Raw genomic sequence first — 14,388 nt, forward strand, 5'->3', positions numbered from 1 at the left:
TGCGACCCAGTTTGCCTGAATGCAGAACTATCGATTATTTTAAATTGAGGTTGCCGTCGGATTACAAATGAAAGGAGAAAAATTATATTCGTGTGACATAATTACAGATTAACTATTTTCGGATTTTTTCTTTACTTATACTGTGAAATCTTACTTCTTTCGAAATTTCATCATTATAGATTAACGGAACCTATAGGTTTGATGAGTGAGTTTGCGAGACATAAATGGCTGTACATTTTGATTGCACTGACTTGGAAGCTAACATTTACTATATCGCCAAGGGACCATAGATCTCAGATAGTGGCATAAATTTCAGCTTCATATGTCTAAACATTCCTGAGATAAACGGGTCTTATCAAATGGGCGGGTAAAAGGGGTCTTAAAAGATACTCATGCAAAATACAGACACTCATACAAGAGATGAAAAACAATTTTTTCATGTGATATAATTACAGATTTACGGTTTTCAGATTTTTTCCTTTGGTTTCACTGTGGAATCTTCCTTTTAGACAAATTTCATGGTTCCAGGCCAACGGGAAGTACCCTACGGGTTTTGATGTGTGAGTTGGTGAGTATTAAAATATGTGACAAAAATGGTTGTAGCTTTTTGTTGCATTGACCTAGAAGCTTTAATATTTTATTGCCGAGCGATCATAGAATTGAGTATGTGACATAAATTTTAACTTGATATGTTTACCCGTTCCTGATAAAAAGAATTTTTAACAGTAGGGCAGACAAAGAAACAGGCAGACAACAAAGTGACCTACAAGGGTTTCGTTTTTACGGATTGAGGCACGGAAGTCTAAAAAGGACGGTTAGACTATAATCAATTATGAAAACGCATATAGATGAAAGTACGCAATACTCAAGGCAAAAAGTCTTAGCAAACATAGTCCCTAAAGTGCTTGCCTTCAGAGCTACGAGAATTTCGTCATCTTCGCTATTGTAAAGTGCATCTCTTCTGCTGAACAAGTGCTCATACCTCTTAAGGTATGCACTTTAGAGCGCATGTTTGCTGGACTTTTTTTCTTATTTCGGTCCATTCTACCTGTTCCAAAAATATGAAAAGCAAAGAGCTTGCAATAGAAGAGATTTGTTTCAGAGTATCGAAGATGAAGAAGTGCTGATAGCTTTTGAAGTATGCACTTTAGAGCCAATTTTACTGGATTTGTTTTCTTTTTTTCTTTTGCTCCATACTACCTGTTCCCAAAATATGAACAGCACAGGGGTTGCAATAGAAGAGACTCATTTCACAGTATCGAAAGATGAATTGTCCATAGTTCGTCAGATATACGTTTTAGAGTCCATGTTTACTGAGACTTTTTGCTTCTAGTATATGTACTTTCAACTGTGTGCGTTTACGCTATTAATTAAATGTTTGTGTGCGTTCCTAAAGGACCAAACTGCTTAGGTCATCGGTCCCTAGACTTACACACTACTTAAACTAACTTATGTTAAGAACGAAACACACACCCATGCCCGAGGGAGGACTCGAACCTCCGGCGGGAGGGGTCGCGCAATTCGTGACACGGCGCCTCAAACCGCGCGGCCACTCCGCGCGGCAGCTATTAATTACGAAACACCCTGTATATATTTAAGCATTGTAAATTTTGTTGACATTTACTTCTGAAATGTAAGGTCTTGGAAACAAACCCAGCCTACACAGAGAATAAGGAACCACTTTCTTTGTGCGCTTTACGTAATTAAGTAACGTAATTATCAATAAACTAACCCAATGTGCGAACACAGTCAGAGCCATTGTTAACAGGTCTGTACTGCTGGGGACACACACAGACCTGATAGAGGCAGCTCAGCATCACGTTTGGATTGTCAATGTGACAGTCGTTACTCACACGGCAGGACTCGCCAGCCCCTGAAAAAGACACAAGGGCCGAACATTACGCGTTAAGGCGAAAGTCAAGTACTTTAAACATTCAAAGCAGAAAATACAATAACAGTTGCAAGCAGAACCAACCGAATGTCCAATTAAGTATAAGTTGGGTACTTTACACATACTTAATAAAAAAAATTTCACAAGTTATCACTAAATTATAGCACCACTGATAGAAAAGTTTTAGGGAGATGTAAGCAGAGATTGGCAGATAAACGGGTTAATCCAGCAATACCAACTCATTTTTCGTAACATGTACTGTCAAGCGGGAGGGGGGAACTTTATGCACATCATAAAAAATTTAAAAAATATTAATTGTTGTTAACTTTCATTAACAACACGTTTTTAAATAGGTACTGATGTGTAAGTAGAGTTCAGAACTCGAAAATATCTTTTAGAAAATATCTTTTAGAACAATCTTAGCAATGCCTACGTATTTTCCATAACCAAGTGATGATAGCCTACTTTATGACCACCACAAGTTTATTTTTTTTAATTATACAAATTTCCTTTATTGTTGTTCTCTTTTATTCACACCACAATTCTTACAGACATATAGACGTGTAAGAAGAATCCTGAACCTGTAAATATGAATACAACTGTTGTGAAAAGTCACATGCACTACTATGACTTAAATTTTTGGGTACGGTTTTACTGAAAATTTTCAAACAATTAGGGAATCTGGCTGAAATTTTCTTTAAAGACACTAAAAATTATTTTTCAAAATTTTAAAATATAAAGTAGATGACCAGATAATGGAGAGGTGGGCATAAAGTACCGCCCCGCACCCGCTTGATATTTCAAGGGTTAAAGCCCGATCCAGAAAGTGCAAAAGAAGAAGTAGTTTTGTCCTGAACCTTATAAGTGCAGTAGCTACCAAAATAATTTTATGGTGTGTTGTCAAATAACAAAATTTCTCAGAAATCGAAAGTAAATAAATCATCAGTTTCAGAAGATTAAGAATGAAATAAAATTGTAAATTTATTTATGCATTTCTTTCACCAGGCAAGGTAACGACCATCTTTTACACCTAAACAGACATCCTTACTGAATCAACATTACACTATAAATATTAGTACCGGTAAATAATATTAAAAACGATAATAATATTCGCAGTTACGGAAATGATTATATGGAATTTAAGAAACGCCAGTCTTATTGACATTGTGTTCAGCAATCTTCGTTAAGTTCTCGTCGAATGGGAATAATGATAGGTAACAGAAACATGTAGCAGCAGCAGAGAAGGAATCAAATGTGGACAAGCAGACTCATCATAAGAACAGCGAGAAATAATAGCGTAAGATTAGCAGATGAGATGGAATGAAGCAATAATGTGGTAGAGCACTGGTTTGCTGTTGCACAGCAAGAAAACAGCTTAAATGTGCCGAGAGGGAAGCTGCACCGACGATAATAGACAAAGCTTTAATTTCGTCTTGAATGTAGAGTGGCTTTCGATAAGATCCATATTATAATGTAGTTCCTTCCAGAGTCGTGTTGCCGAAATTGAGAAGAACTAGTGTTATGCAAAGGCAAAGCCAAAATACTTGACACAGTTGATTTCGTGTAATGGAATGATGATATTCGAGGAGAGGTACTGAGGTCGCAGTGACTAACAAGGGAATCTCCCCATCGCAGCCCGCTCAGATTTAGATGTAAGACGGCCCAGCCAGTGGATAGCCCGTCAAAAACTGAACACAGGTCAAGCATGAAAACAGGAAGAAAGTGTACTGGACTGTGAAAAAAGAGGCAAAAGAGAAAGAGTGAATGGTCCAATATAGCTCGTACCCCTCCCCCCCCCCCTCCCCAGACATTTTTTTTTCCCCACAAAATTAACTTTTCGTCCAGTCATTGGCCTGTCTGTGAAAACAACCAATACACGGTTGTGAACTATGTTACAACAAGAGAACTTAAAAGTCAAAACTTCCAAAATGCAACGCAACAGTCATAACATGTGGTACCTGAGTAGAACAAATAGGAGGTACGTAAGTCTGGAGGTCTCTTTTTTATATCTCGCTGTTGCAAACGGAAGTTACACCACGACCCAGACACACATTAGAACGCAGAGAACAGACACGTCAATGACCGAACGGATAGTTCATAATTTTGTGGAAAAAAAATTGTCATGAGCGAGGTATGAAGCTGATCTCCCCTTTCACAGTCCATCACCGTAACAACATAACCGCAACGCCATGGCTACGCACGTAGGCTCAACGCTGCACATCTTGAGCTTGGACTGTTCACTATTCGTGTTTTTCTTTCTCTTTTTCTATTTTGCTTCCCTTATCACAGTTCAGTACACCTTCTTCCTATTTTCATGCTTGATCTGTGTTCAGTTTTTGACGGTCTGTCCACTGTCCATCTGTCCATTGGGCCGTTACAACTAAATCTCAGAGGGTGGGGGGGGGGGGGGGCGATGGATGAGGAGTTTCCCTTGTAAGAAACCGAAGAAGGGAGAGAGTGTGGAAATAACGTTGCCTATCCCGTCGCATACACCCTAACTGAGCATACGAAGGACTGTCGTGATCAAATAACCGAATGTTACACGTATCTAACTCAAACATACAAAGCTATCTCGAGTTGTAAGGGTTTTTAACCGTTCCAGCCGCGTTGAACTACATCACAGTAATATAGCTACAGCATAATTATCTACAGCAACACTTGTATATCATTGGAATTCATACAACTTCAGCCAAGAAATGACTTGCTACATAATTATATCAAAACAAAGTATGTGACTAAGAATCTTATTACTATTACAGAGTGCACAGATAGGGCCGGGGTACCTCAAGTTTATTAACAAATATTTCAAAACAGAATACGTAGAATGCACCCCTCAATACTAGAAAAAGCTTAATCTAAGATATAATGAAGTAACTTATTTGTACTGGTTCCCATACAGCAATAATGAGAGCTCTGAATGTCCAGTCATAAAACACGAACTCTCTCACGTCATTCAAATTTTAAAAAATTGGGAATGAGATCAGTTGAAATGAATACTCTGGTAGTAAGAAAATGGTCACCTTCTGGCTGTTCAGCTAACTCAGTAAAGCTGCAGCTGAGCTGGGAACACTTACTTGAGGTGCGATGACACCGCCCCTCCACGAAGTGTGCATTCTCGCGGCACTGACAGCGCCCGGCGCTGTCGCAGACGGAGTTCTCACTCAGGTTCATAACGCACTGCTCGGTCAGGAAGCAGGGATCGCCCACTGTTGTGGCAGCTGGAACATGTGAACACATCCAGCACTGTACACGTGACAGCACGGAGCATGGCCGAAGCTTATATCTGAAATACCCCCCGATTTTTAGAGGCTGTACAGTACTGCTCATAAAAGTAAGGAACACTTGTGATTGTCGGGACAGTTGAAGGGTTGATACCTTCGTTATATTCAGTATAAGATCGCATCCAATAGAAACGCACAAGAAAACTGCGGTGCATCAACCCTTAACTGGTATCATACGATTTTATAACATAAATGGTATCATGGTGTCTGTCAGACTCCAAAATTTTACTGTTGTTTCAAACAATGCTATCTTAAGTTATTAATTGTTTATTGACCTCAACTAGTTGCAACACGTGTTTTAAAACATATAGAACTGAAATATCATAATTAATATTAATAATCAAGAAGACAATACAGAAAACACTCAAGTGATGTTGTAAGGGGTTCACCACCCTGCTGGAGCAAATGTAATTGCGATGTATTGCTCACGCGTTGCCTGCGACAGAAAATATCTTTGCTGCAATAGAGTCGCAGGTCAAAGCAGTCTCGGCAGTAGCAGTCTCTCGCTGCCACAGGGCAGTTGCAGTCTGTCGCTGGTGCAGCGCAATTCATAGCCATGTATTGTAAGGTAAATTTTATTATTTTTATTGGCATGCGCGTAGTTAAGTCACTTGTTTGAGATGTTAATATGAATCTATTTCAATCTGTTTGTGATTCGTCAGTACCAGTTGACCCAGATTTGTAATATTCAATTTCTCATATAGTGGATTGCAGGTCTTTATCAATAATGTAAAAGATTTTCGGAATATAATTTTTACCAGTCAACAAAAAGAGGAAGGAATAATTTTGCCTTACGTCATTACCAATCCCGATCCAGTCATCTATTTAAATTTAAATATTTCAGAAATTTTCTCAGATCATAGTCGTGTGTTCTGTAGTAACCAGACGACCAGCTGTGCAGCTATGTCAATAAGCATAGTCAGTTTTTCTAATAATTCAGATCTCAGACAAATGTTGTCCAGTAAAGTAGTTGGGCCAGCATTACACTAAACTGTGCCATTCACGAGCAGATACATAGACAGCGTTATTCGGCGTTACCATCCTGAGGTAAGAATGTTTCAGTTTATTCAGATTGACTTCCCAGGGCCACGGCGTAGTGCTGCTTACGTAAAAATTTATCAGTTTTAATGAGTTAAGAAAAAAACTTTATTATTTTTATTATTTTATACGGGAACGTTACAATGCTCCGAAAAAGTGGACTTCCCTACCTTTCTCAAAAATCTAGTAATAAAGCTTTCAGTCATTAAACACACGCTGTGCTAGTCTTCCTTAAACAACAAGGAAACAGAAACAGAAACAAAACTGCTAGACAGTTTCAAGCATAAATTCACATTTTGATGTTAACTTTCAAACTTTTTAGAGACCACAGTGCGGGCGCTGTGTTAAGCACTAGGTCCTGACTCACACAATCCTTAACCCGTATTGCGCCAGTTTTCTTGGCAGGTACCTCCGAAGTCTACATCGACCATGGAAAGGCACAAGGATTTCATCAATAAACATAGCAGAGCCTGGAGAGTAACACTACTGACAGTTCACAATAAAGATGTTAGAACTGTTTGACACTGTGGCAGCAGCATCTGTTTTGTTTTCTGTCCCCTCGTCTGGTTTACCAAATAAAAGAGGTGTGGCTGTGAACAAAACCTTTTTCTATAAAATTATAATATATTCGGTTCCACACAATGAGAAAATATCATATATGGATTCACTGCCATATTTCGGGAGTGCTGTGAATACAAGTAACGTAACTGGTATCATGATGTCTGTCAGATTCCAGAAGTTCAAGAACATGAATATCATGTAAGAAAGGTATGTTCGTTTGGTAGTACTTTTATTTTACAGATGTTATTCATCAACCACTGAAGTTTCTCATGTAAAATGTTATGAGTAAAAGTATACTCGAGAGTTGTCCTGCATCAGGATTCCTACTCGAGGCAGTTCCCCTAAGTCGCAGACCATGCGTTGAAGTAACAAAAGTCATGGGATACCTCCAAATTTCGTGTCGACCCTCCTTTTGCACGGCGTACTGCAGGAACTCGATGTGGCACGGACACAACAAGTCGATGGAAGTCCCCTGCAGAAATATTGAGTCATGCTCCATTCACAGCAGTCCACAACTGCGAAAGTGTTGCTGTTAGAGAATTTCGTGCACGAACTGACTTCTCGGTTATGTCCCATAAATGTTCGTTGGGATTCATAGCGAGCAATCTTGGTGACCAAGTAATTCGCTCGAATAGTACAGATTGTTCTTTTAATCAACAACTTTGGCCCGTTGACGTGACGCATCGTCATCCACAAAAATTCCATAGTTGTTTGGAAGATGGAGCCCGTGGATAGCTGCAAATGGTGTCCAAGTAATCGAACATACATTTCCAGTCAATGATCGGTTCAGTTGGATCAAGGGGCCCAGTCCACTCCATGTAAACACAGACCACACCATTGTGGAGTCACCACCAGATTGCAAGATTGCACAGTGCCTTGTTGACCACTTGGGTCCACGGCTTCGTGGGGTCTGCGCCACACTCGAACCATACCATCAGCTATTATCAACTGAAATCAAGACTCGTATGACCAGACCACGATTTTCCTGTCGTCTAGGGTCAAACCGATGTGGTCGCAAGCCCAGGAGAGGCGCTGCAGGCAATGTCGTGTTGTTAGCAAAGACACCCGCGTCGGTCGTCCTCTGCTACATCGTTAACGCCAAATTTCGCCGAACTGCTTTAACGGATACGTTCGTCGTACGTCCCACATTGATTTCTGCGGTTATTTCACGCAGTGTTGCTTGTCTTTTCGCACTGACAACTACTCTACGCAAACGCCGCTGCCACAGGTCATCGGCAGCTGCGTTGTCCGTGGTATTCTCGGCTCGCTCCTGACTGGATCTCGGAATATTTAATTCCCTAACAACTTCCGAAATGGAATGTCCCATGCGTGTAGCTCTAGCTAACATTCCGCGTTCAAACATTTCACATGAATAACTTGATTAGAAATGATACTTCCGCCAATGCATAGACCTTTTATACCTCATGTATACGGTACTATCACAACCTGTAAAAAGTTGTTCTATGACTTTTGTCATCTCAGTGCAATGTCATGTTACAGGTTTAACACAGTAAGACAAGTATGAAGGTTAGATACAGTGTGTATGTCTCGCATAACTTAAGCAGAACTCACAGCGCTCAAATTAGCCATACTATATTTATGCAGCATTTGAGAATGAGAGCACATAACTTTTACGAAACTATTTCTCGCTGACACCTCCGCGCCCTCCCCCCCCCCCCCCCCTTTCAAAATGACGAAATTAAAATGCGTTATTGCTGTTCATACAGTAAAACACAATATCATGAATAACATTTTACTTTAGTAGTTCTAAACTAACAGCTCTATTTGAAACGTATTTTGCAGACAGAATCCATGAATACCACTGGACTTACCTGCAAAATTATATCATTGTGTGGCACATAGTTCAGGAGATCGGCACCATAAACATTGAGATGCCTGAGAAGCTAGCTTTTGCTTACAGTGGAGGTGAAACTACATTCATCCAGTGTTCCATAATAAGAGCACTTAGCGACTTCCGACAAACCTTAAACACAATTTCAAACTTTTTTCCAAACTTTTACTTGCTCGCATCCTTATTGCCAAATGTTTAACAGGTTAACCCATATCTAAAGCGTTAAGATGTTCGAAGCAGAATCATACACGGACATATGATTGTTTAAACAATCAGCGGATTACCACTACAGCCTAAGATAGCTGAGCTACAGCATTTGTTGTCCGACACAATTAAACTACATTATAGCGAAGCACCGGTTAGCAATTCGAGATTTTAGCGATGCCGTTTGTGTAAAGCTGACGTCAGATGACGTAATCAGAGTGTGACAGCTGCGGCAGGGCACCCCAAACACATCCAGGACGTGGTGCGGACAACGTGTCAGTTTCCTAATGTACGCGTGTAAATTTCCACGTTTATAAATGCCGACACTAAGGTGACAAAAGTCATGGGTACCTCGTAAAATCGTGTCGGACCTCATTTTCCTGGCGTAGTGCAGCAACTCGACGTGGCATGGGCTCAAGTCGTTTGAAGTTACGTGCAGAAATATTGAACTATACTCCCTCTATCGCCGTCCATAATTGCGAAAATGTTGCTGGTGGACGATTTTGCGAACGAATTGACCTCTCGAATATGTTCGACGGGATTCACGTCGGGCGATCTGTGTAGCCAAATCATTCGCTCGAACTGTCGAGAATGTTCTTCAAAGAAATAGAGAAAAACTGTGACTTGGTGACATCGCGCATTGTCATCCATAAAAATTCCATCGTTATTTGGGAATATAAAGACCATGAATGGCTGCAGATGGTCTCCTGGTAACCGACCATAGCCATTCCCAGTCAATGATTGGTTCAGCTGAACCCAGTCCATTTCACGTAAAAACAGCCCACACCTTTATGAGGCCACCACCAACTTGTATTGACCTTTGTTGATAACTTGGGCCCATGGCTTTGTAAGGTTTGCACCACATTCGACCTCTGCCACCAGCAGCTCCTTCCATCTGATATCGGGACTCATCTGACTGGGTCACGGTTTTCCAGTCGTCTAGAGTCCAACCGATAGGGCCACGAGCCAGGCAGAGGTGCTGCATGCGATGTCGTACTGTTAGTGAAGGCACTAGCATCGGTCGTCTTCTGGCATACTTCATTAACGCCGAATTTCGCTGCACTCTCCTGACGGATACGTTCGTCGTACGTCACACATTCATTTGTGCGGTTATTTCACACAGTGTTGCTCTCTGTTAACAATGACAGTTTTACTCAAACGCTGCTGCCCTCGGTCGTTAAGTGAAGGCCGTCGGCCACTGTGTTGTCCGTCGTGAGAGGTAAAGCCTCAAATTTGGAATTCGCGGCGCATTATTTATATTGTCGTCTCGAGATATTTAATTCCCAAACGATTTCCTGAATGGAATGTCGCATGCGTCTATCTCCAGCTACCATTCCGAGTTTGAACTCTGCTAATTACCGTCGTGCGCGGCTATACACGGCGGAAACCTTTTCACATGAACCGTCCGAGTACAAGTGACATCTCCGTCAGCGCACTGCCCTTTTATACTTTGAGTACGCAATACTACCGCCTTCACACCGACCTTTTTAATGCAGTTATGTGCTATTTTCTGTGGCATTCGAAACAGGCGTTGAAGAGGACTCGAAGCGAAGTGACGTGTATGAAACTCGATCTCTAGTGACAAGATGTCCGCTGCCCCGTCGTCAGGAGGACGAGTCCCACAAGCGCCTGTACAGCTGCACCAAGTGGAAGCAAACGCGCCACTCCAGTACGGTTCGTGAGTTTAGCTGTATACTTGAGGTCCATCAGCCTGTGCTCTGCTGTTGCAGCGATCAAAAAACTTTCTCGTGATGATACTCAGTGTTTCCCAATAAACACAGCTGTCGAAAAAATGGATATCGTTTACATTTACTGTGAATGTCACTAACCTTTTAGAGCAGCGGTGTGATTTATGCAGAAAGCCAAAGGAGCAGGGCTGATTCCAGAACATTTTCCCACACAATCGGCCTATTATCTGGCGCCTTCTCTCTCAGACACCATTTGCCGTTTCTTGAGCTTTTTCTCTTTTTACTCACGCCGTAAATCCCTTTGTAGCGGTGAATTTGTGTTCGATCACTGGTACCAACACCAATTTAAGCAAAAATGGAGTCAGAGGAAAATATTTCCAACAAGTTGTGCGACCTTGCTAATTGTGTGTTGTGTATTAAACCGGGGATCTAGAAACGACAGAGAGGCTTCGTCCCGCCGTAGCCCTCTTGTGTTTCACAACCCCACAACAGGCCACAGCAGTCCACCCACCTCACCGCCGTCCCACACCGAACCCAGGGTTATTGTGCAGTTCGGCCCCCAATGGACCCCCCCGGGAACCTCTCATACCAGACGAGTGTAGATCCAAATGTTTGCGTGGTAGAGTAAATCTTGGTGTATGCATACGTGGAGACAGTGTTTGCGCAGCAATCACCGACATAGTGTAACTGAGGCGAAATAAGAGGAAGCAGCCCATATTCGCCGAGGCAGATGGAAAACCGCCTTAAAAACCATCCACAGGCTGACCGGCACACCGGACCTCGACACTGATCCGCCGGAGACCGGCACGCCTTCCCGCTCGGGAAGCAGCGCGGTAGACCGCGCAGCTAGCCGGGCGGGCTGCCCTTGCTGATACTGTTGTGGCCTTTATTTCAGTGTACTTAATGTTGGAAGGGAGTGTCTTTTCTGTGAGATAAACATTATTTTAGTCTATGACAGTGGAATCACCATAATCTTTTTAGCGCTTTCTTTTACGTAATATTTTCAATTTCACTGTTTACCACCCTGTTTTCAATGGCCAGATCGCAGTGTGTCACACGTAGGGGCTTTATAATTCACGTACCTGATGATGTGTAAAACTGACTTAACCTTTCTTTGAAATTACGCGTGATAATTACAAACACTTAAAGATCTGAAGACGGCAAAACAACGTTTTTGATACTAATAATCTCATGTATACACTACTATCTGGGAAATAAAACTGAAGATGGCAATATAACTTTGCTGAAACTAGTAATCAGGATATGTATCATTTGCGATCTGAGCAATAAAACTTCTCTTTTAGAAGCTTTTTTACATCGATATAGTGCTCGTTCTGACAATCTCAGGTTGTTACAACATTTTTGCACGTTTCCTTTAGAAGCACCCATGAAGTAATGGTGCCTCCACGAACCCCCACCATAGACCACATGAAATGCAAAAGTACCACTTTTGCTCCATTTGCCTAAGCTTGAGGAAGTGTGTAATATTCGTACTTTGAACCTGTAATGTAGGACAGTCACACTAAGACAGTACTTCTGTTACGTATGCAAATGGCCCGTAGCTCAACGGCTATCCAAAACCCTTGATCCCACCTTTCTATCAGCAACAGTACGCGAGGTATGAGCCCTGGAAAAATCCCCTTTCCATGCGCCGCGTTTTGGAACATACTGCTAAGCATGTTCTTGGATACTTACCGATACACTTACAGTTTTGTGAGGTAGTTATGTATGGGTGTGTGTCATAAACCGCATCCAAGTCATTGAATCTGTATCCATATAGGTTGTTTTTCATAGGTCCAAGCAAATGCAAGTCAGACGAGGCTAAATCAGGGCTGCAGGGTGCATGAGGCACCAGTGACCAGTCCATTTTTGCAATCACTTGCGTTGTGAAATATGTGCAGGGACGTGAATTATTGCCTCCTCAAGTCTCCTAAGTGTAATTACATAGATTACTCTGTTGACTGTGAACTTCAACCTATCTGGCTCCTCGAATCACTTTATCAGCGCATCCTCTATTGAATTTGTGACAATGTTGCCATCCGACTGCTGCGCTGTTTGTCTGCGATGTCGGTTTCTCTGTTAGCAAACCTCTTCACGAAACGCCTAACATTTATGATGACCATTCAGGGCCTCATACACTTTTTTTTCATGGTTGAGGGTAAAACTATAAAATCATAAATCAAGAACCAAAATTCTGAATTTTTCCAAACTGGTTTTGATGGCTGGGTTCAATGACAGTGCAAATGTGTACAAATACATGGTGACCACACTGGGCTGGGGAAGGTCACTGGATAATGACATGCACATACGCAGATGGCGGTAGTATGGCGTACGCAAGCTATAAAAGAACAGTGCGTTGGCGGAGCTGTCATTTGTTCTCAGATGATTCAAGTGAAAAGGTTTCCGAAGTAATTATGATCTCACGACGGCTATTAACAGACTTGGGTAGTCGAAGCTACACACGTGGGACATTCCATTTCGGAAATCGTTTGGGAATTTAATATTCTGGGACCGACAGTGTCAAGCGTGTGCCGAGAATACCAAATTTCAGGCATTACCCCTAACCACAGGCAATGCAGTGGTCGACGGCCTTCGCTTAACGGGCGAGAACAGCGGCGTTTGCGTAGAGATGTCAGTGCTAAAAGGCAAGCAACACTGCGTGAAACAGCCGCAGAAATCAATATGGGACGTAAGACGAACGTATTCGTCTGGACAGTGCGGCCAAATCTGGTATTAAAGAGTTATCTCGGCAGACGACCGATGCAAGTGCCTGTGCTAACAGCACGACATCGTCTGCTGGTGATCATGTCGGCTGGGCGCGAGGCATCTGGGAAACCGTGACACAGTCAGACGAGTCCCGACTTCATTTTGTAGAAGCTGATGGTAGGGTTCGAGTGTGGCAGAGGTCCCACGAGGCCATGCACCCACGTTGTCAACAAGGCACTGTGCAAGCTGGTGGTGACTCCATAGTGAGTTGGGCTGTATGTACGTGGAATGGACAGGGTCCTCTGGTCCAGATGAACCGATCGTTCACTGTTCGGCTATGTGGAGACCGTCTGCAGCCATTCATGGAATCCATGTTTCTAAGCAAAGATGGAATTTTTGTGGATGACAATCCATCATGTCACCGGCCACAATTGTTTTCGATTGAAGAACATTCTGGACAATTCGAACGTATGAAGTTACTTAAAATCCGTCTTGATTGCAATTTTTTTTAATTTTTTTTATTCATATGACCGGTTTCGGTTCATTCAGAACCATCTTCAGATCTGATATTTCAGTTACAGGAGTAACCCGTCCAAATCCAGCAACTTTCACATGCTACGTAGCATGTGACGTAGCATGTGAAAGTTGCTGGATTTGGACGGATTACTCCTGTAACTGAAATATCAGATCTGAAGATGGTTCTGAATGAACCGAAACCGGTCATATGAATAAAAACAAAAATTGCAATCAAGACGGATTTTAAGTACCATTATAAAATCACTGATTGCTGTTATCCCACAAGACATTATGTCTGATTTTGCAAACGAGCGTATGAATCCCATCGAACATTTACGGATCATAAGCCGGAGTTCAGTTTTGTGCACGAAATCCTGCACCGGCAACGCTTTCGCAATTATGGACGGCTACAGAAACAGCATGTCTCAATATTTCTGTGGGGGACTTCCAACGACTTTTTGGTTCCATGTCACGTCAAGCTGCTGCACCACGCCGGGCAAAAGGAGGTCCGATATGATATTAGGCGGTATCCCATGACTTTTTATCAGTGTATTTTGAACAGCAGTGATTCGTAGAGGACAGTTCAGTCTGCGATCTGTTCTAATTCACTGTTATATGTTAAATGTTAAATTTTGTACGAGAGGAGGCACA

General features: G+C 42.0%; 1 protein-coding gene across 1 annotated transcript in view; it reads right to left on the reverse strand.

Moving 5' to 3' along the window:
* LOC126483858 (prion-like-(Q/N-rich) domain-bearing protein 25) overlaps positions 1-14,388 on the reverse strand; it is a 194,040-nt gene that overhangs the window by 30,336 nt on the left and 149,316 nt on the right. The window contains exons 4-5 of the mRNA XM_050107084.1: positions 4,966-5,109; positions 1,733-1,873 (exon numbers count right to left, since the gene is read on the reverse strand). Coding sequence (XP_049963041.1) covers positions 1,733-1,873; positions 4,966-5,109 — 285 coding nt within the window. The remainder of the gene's footprint in view (positions 1-1,732; positions 1,874-4,965; positions 5,110-14,388) is intronic.

The sequence above is a fragment of the Schistocerca serialis genome, chromosome 1 (genome assembly GCF_023864345.2).
Source record: "Schistocerca serialis cubense isolate TAMUIC-IGC-003099 chromosome 1, iqSchSeri2.2, whole genome shotgun sequence".
Classification (NCBI taxonomy): Eukaryota; Metazoa; Arthropoda; class Insecta; order Orthoptera; family Acrididae; genus Schistocerca; species Schistocerca serialis.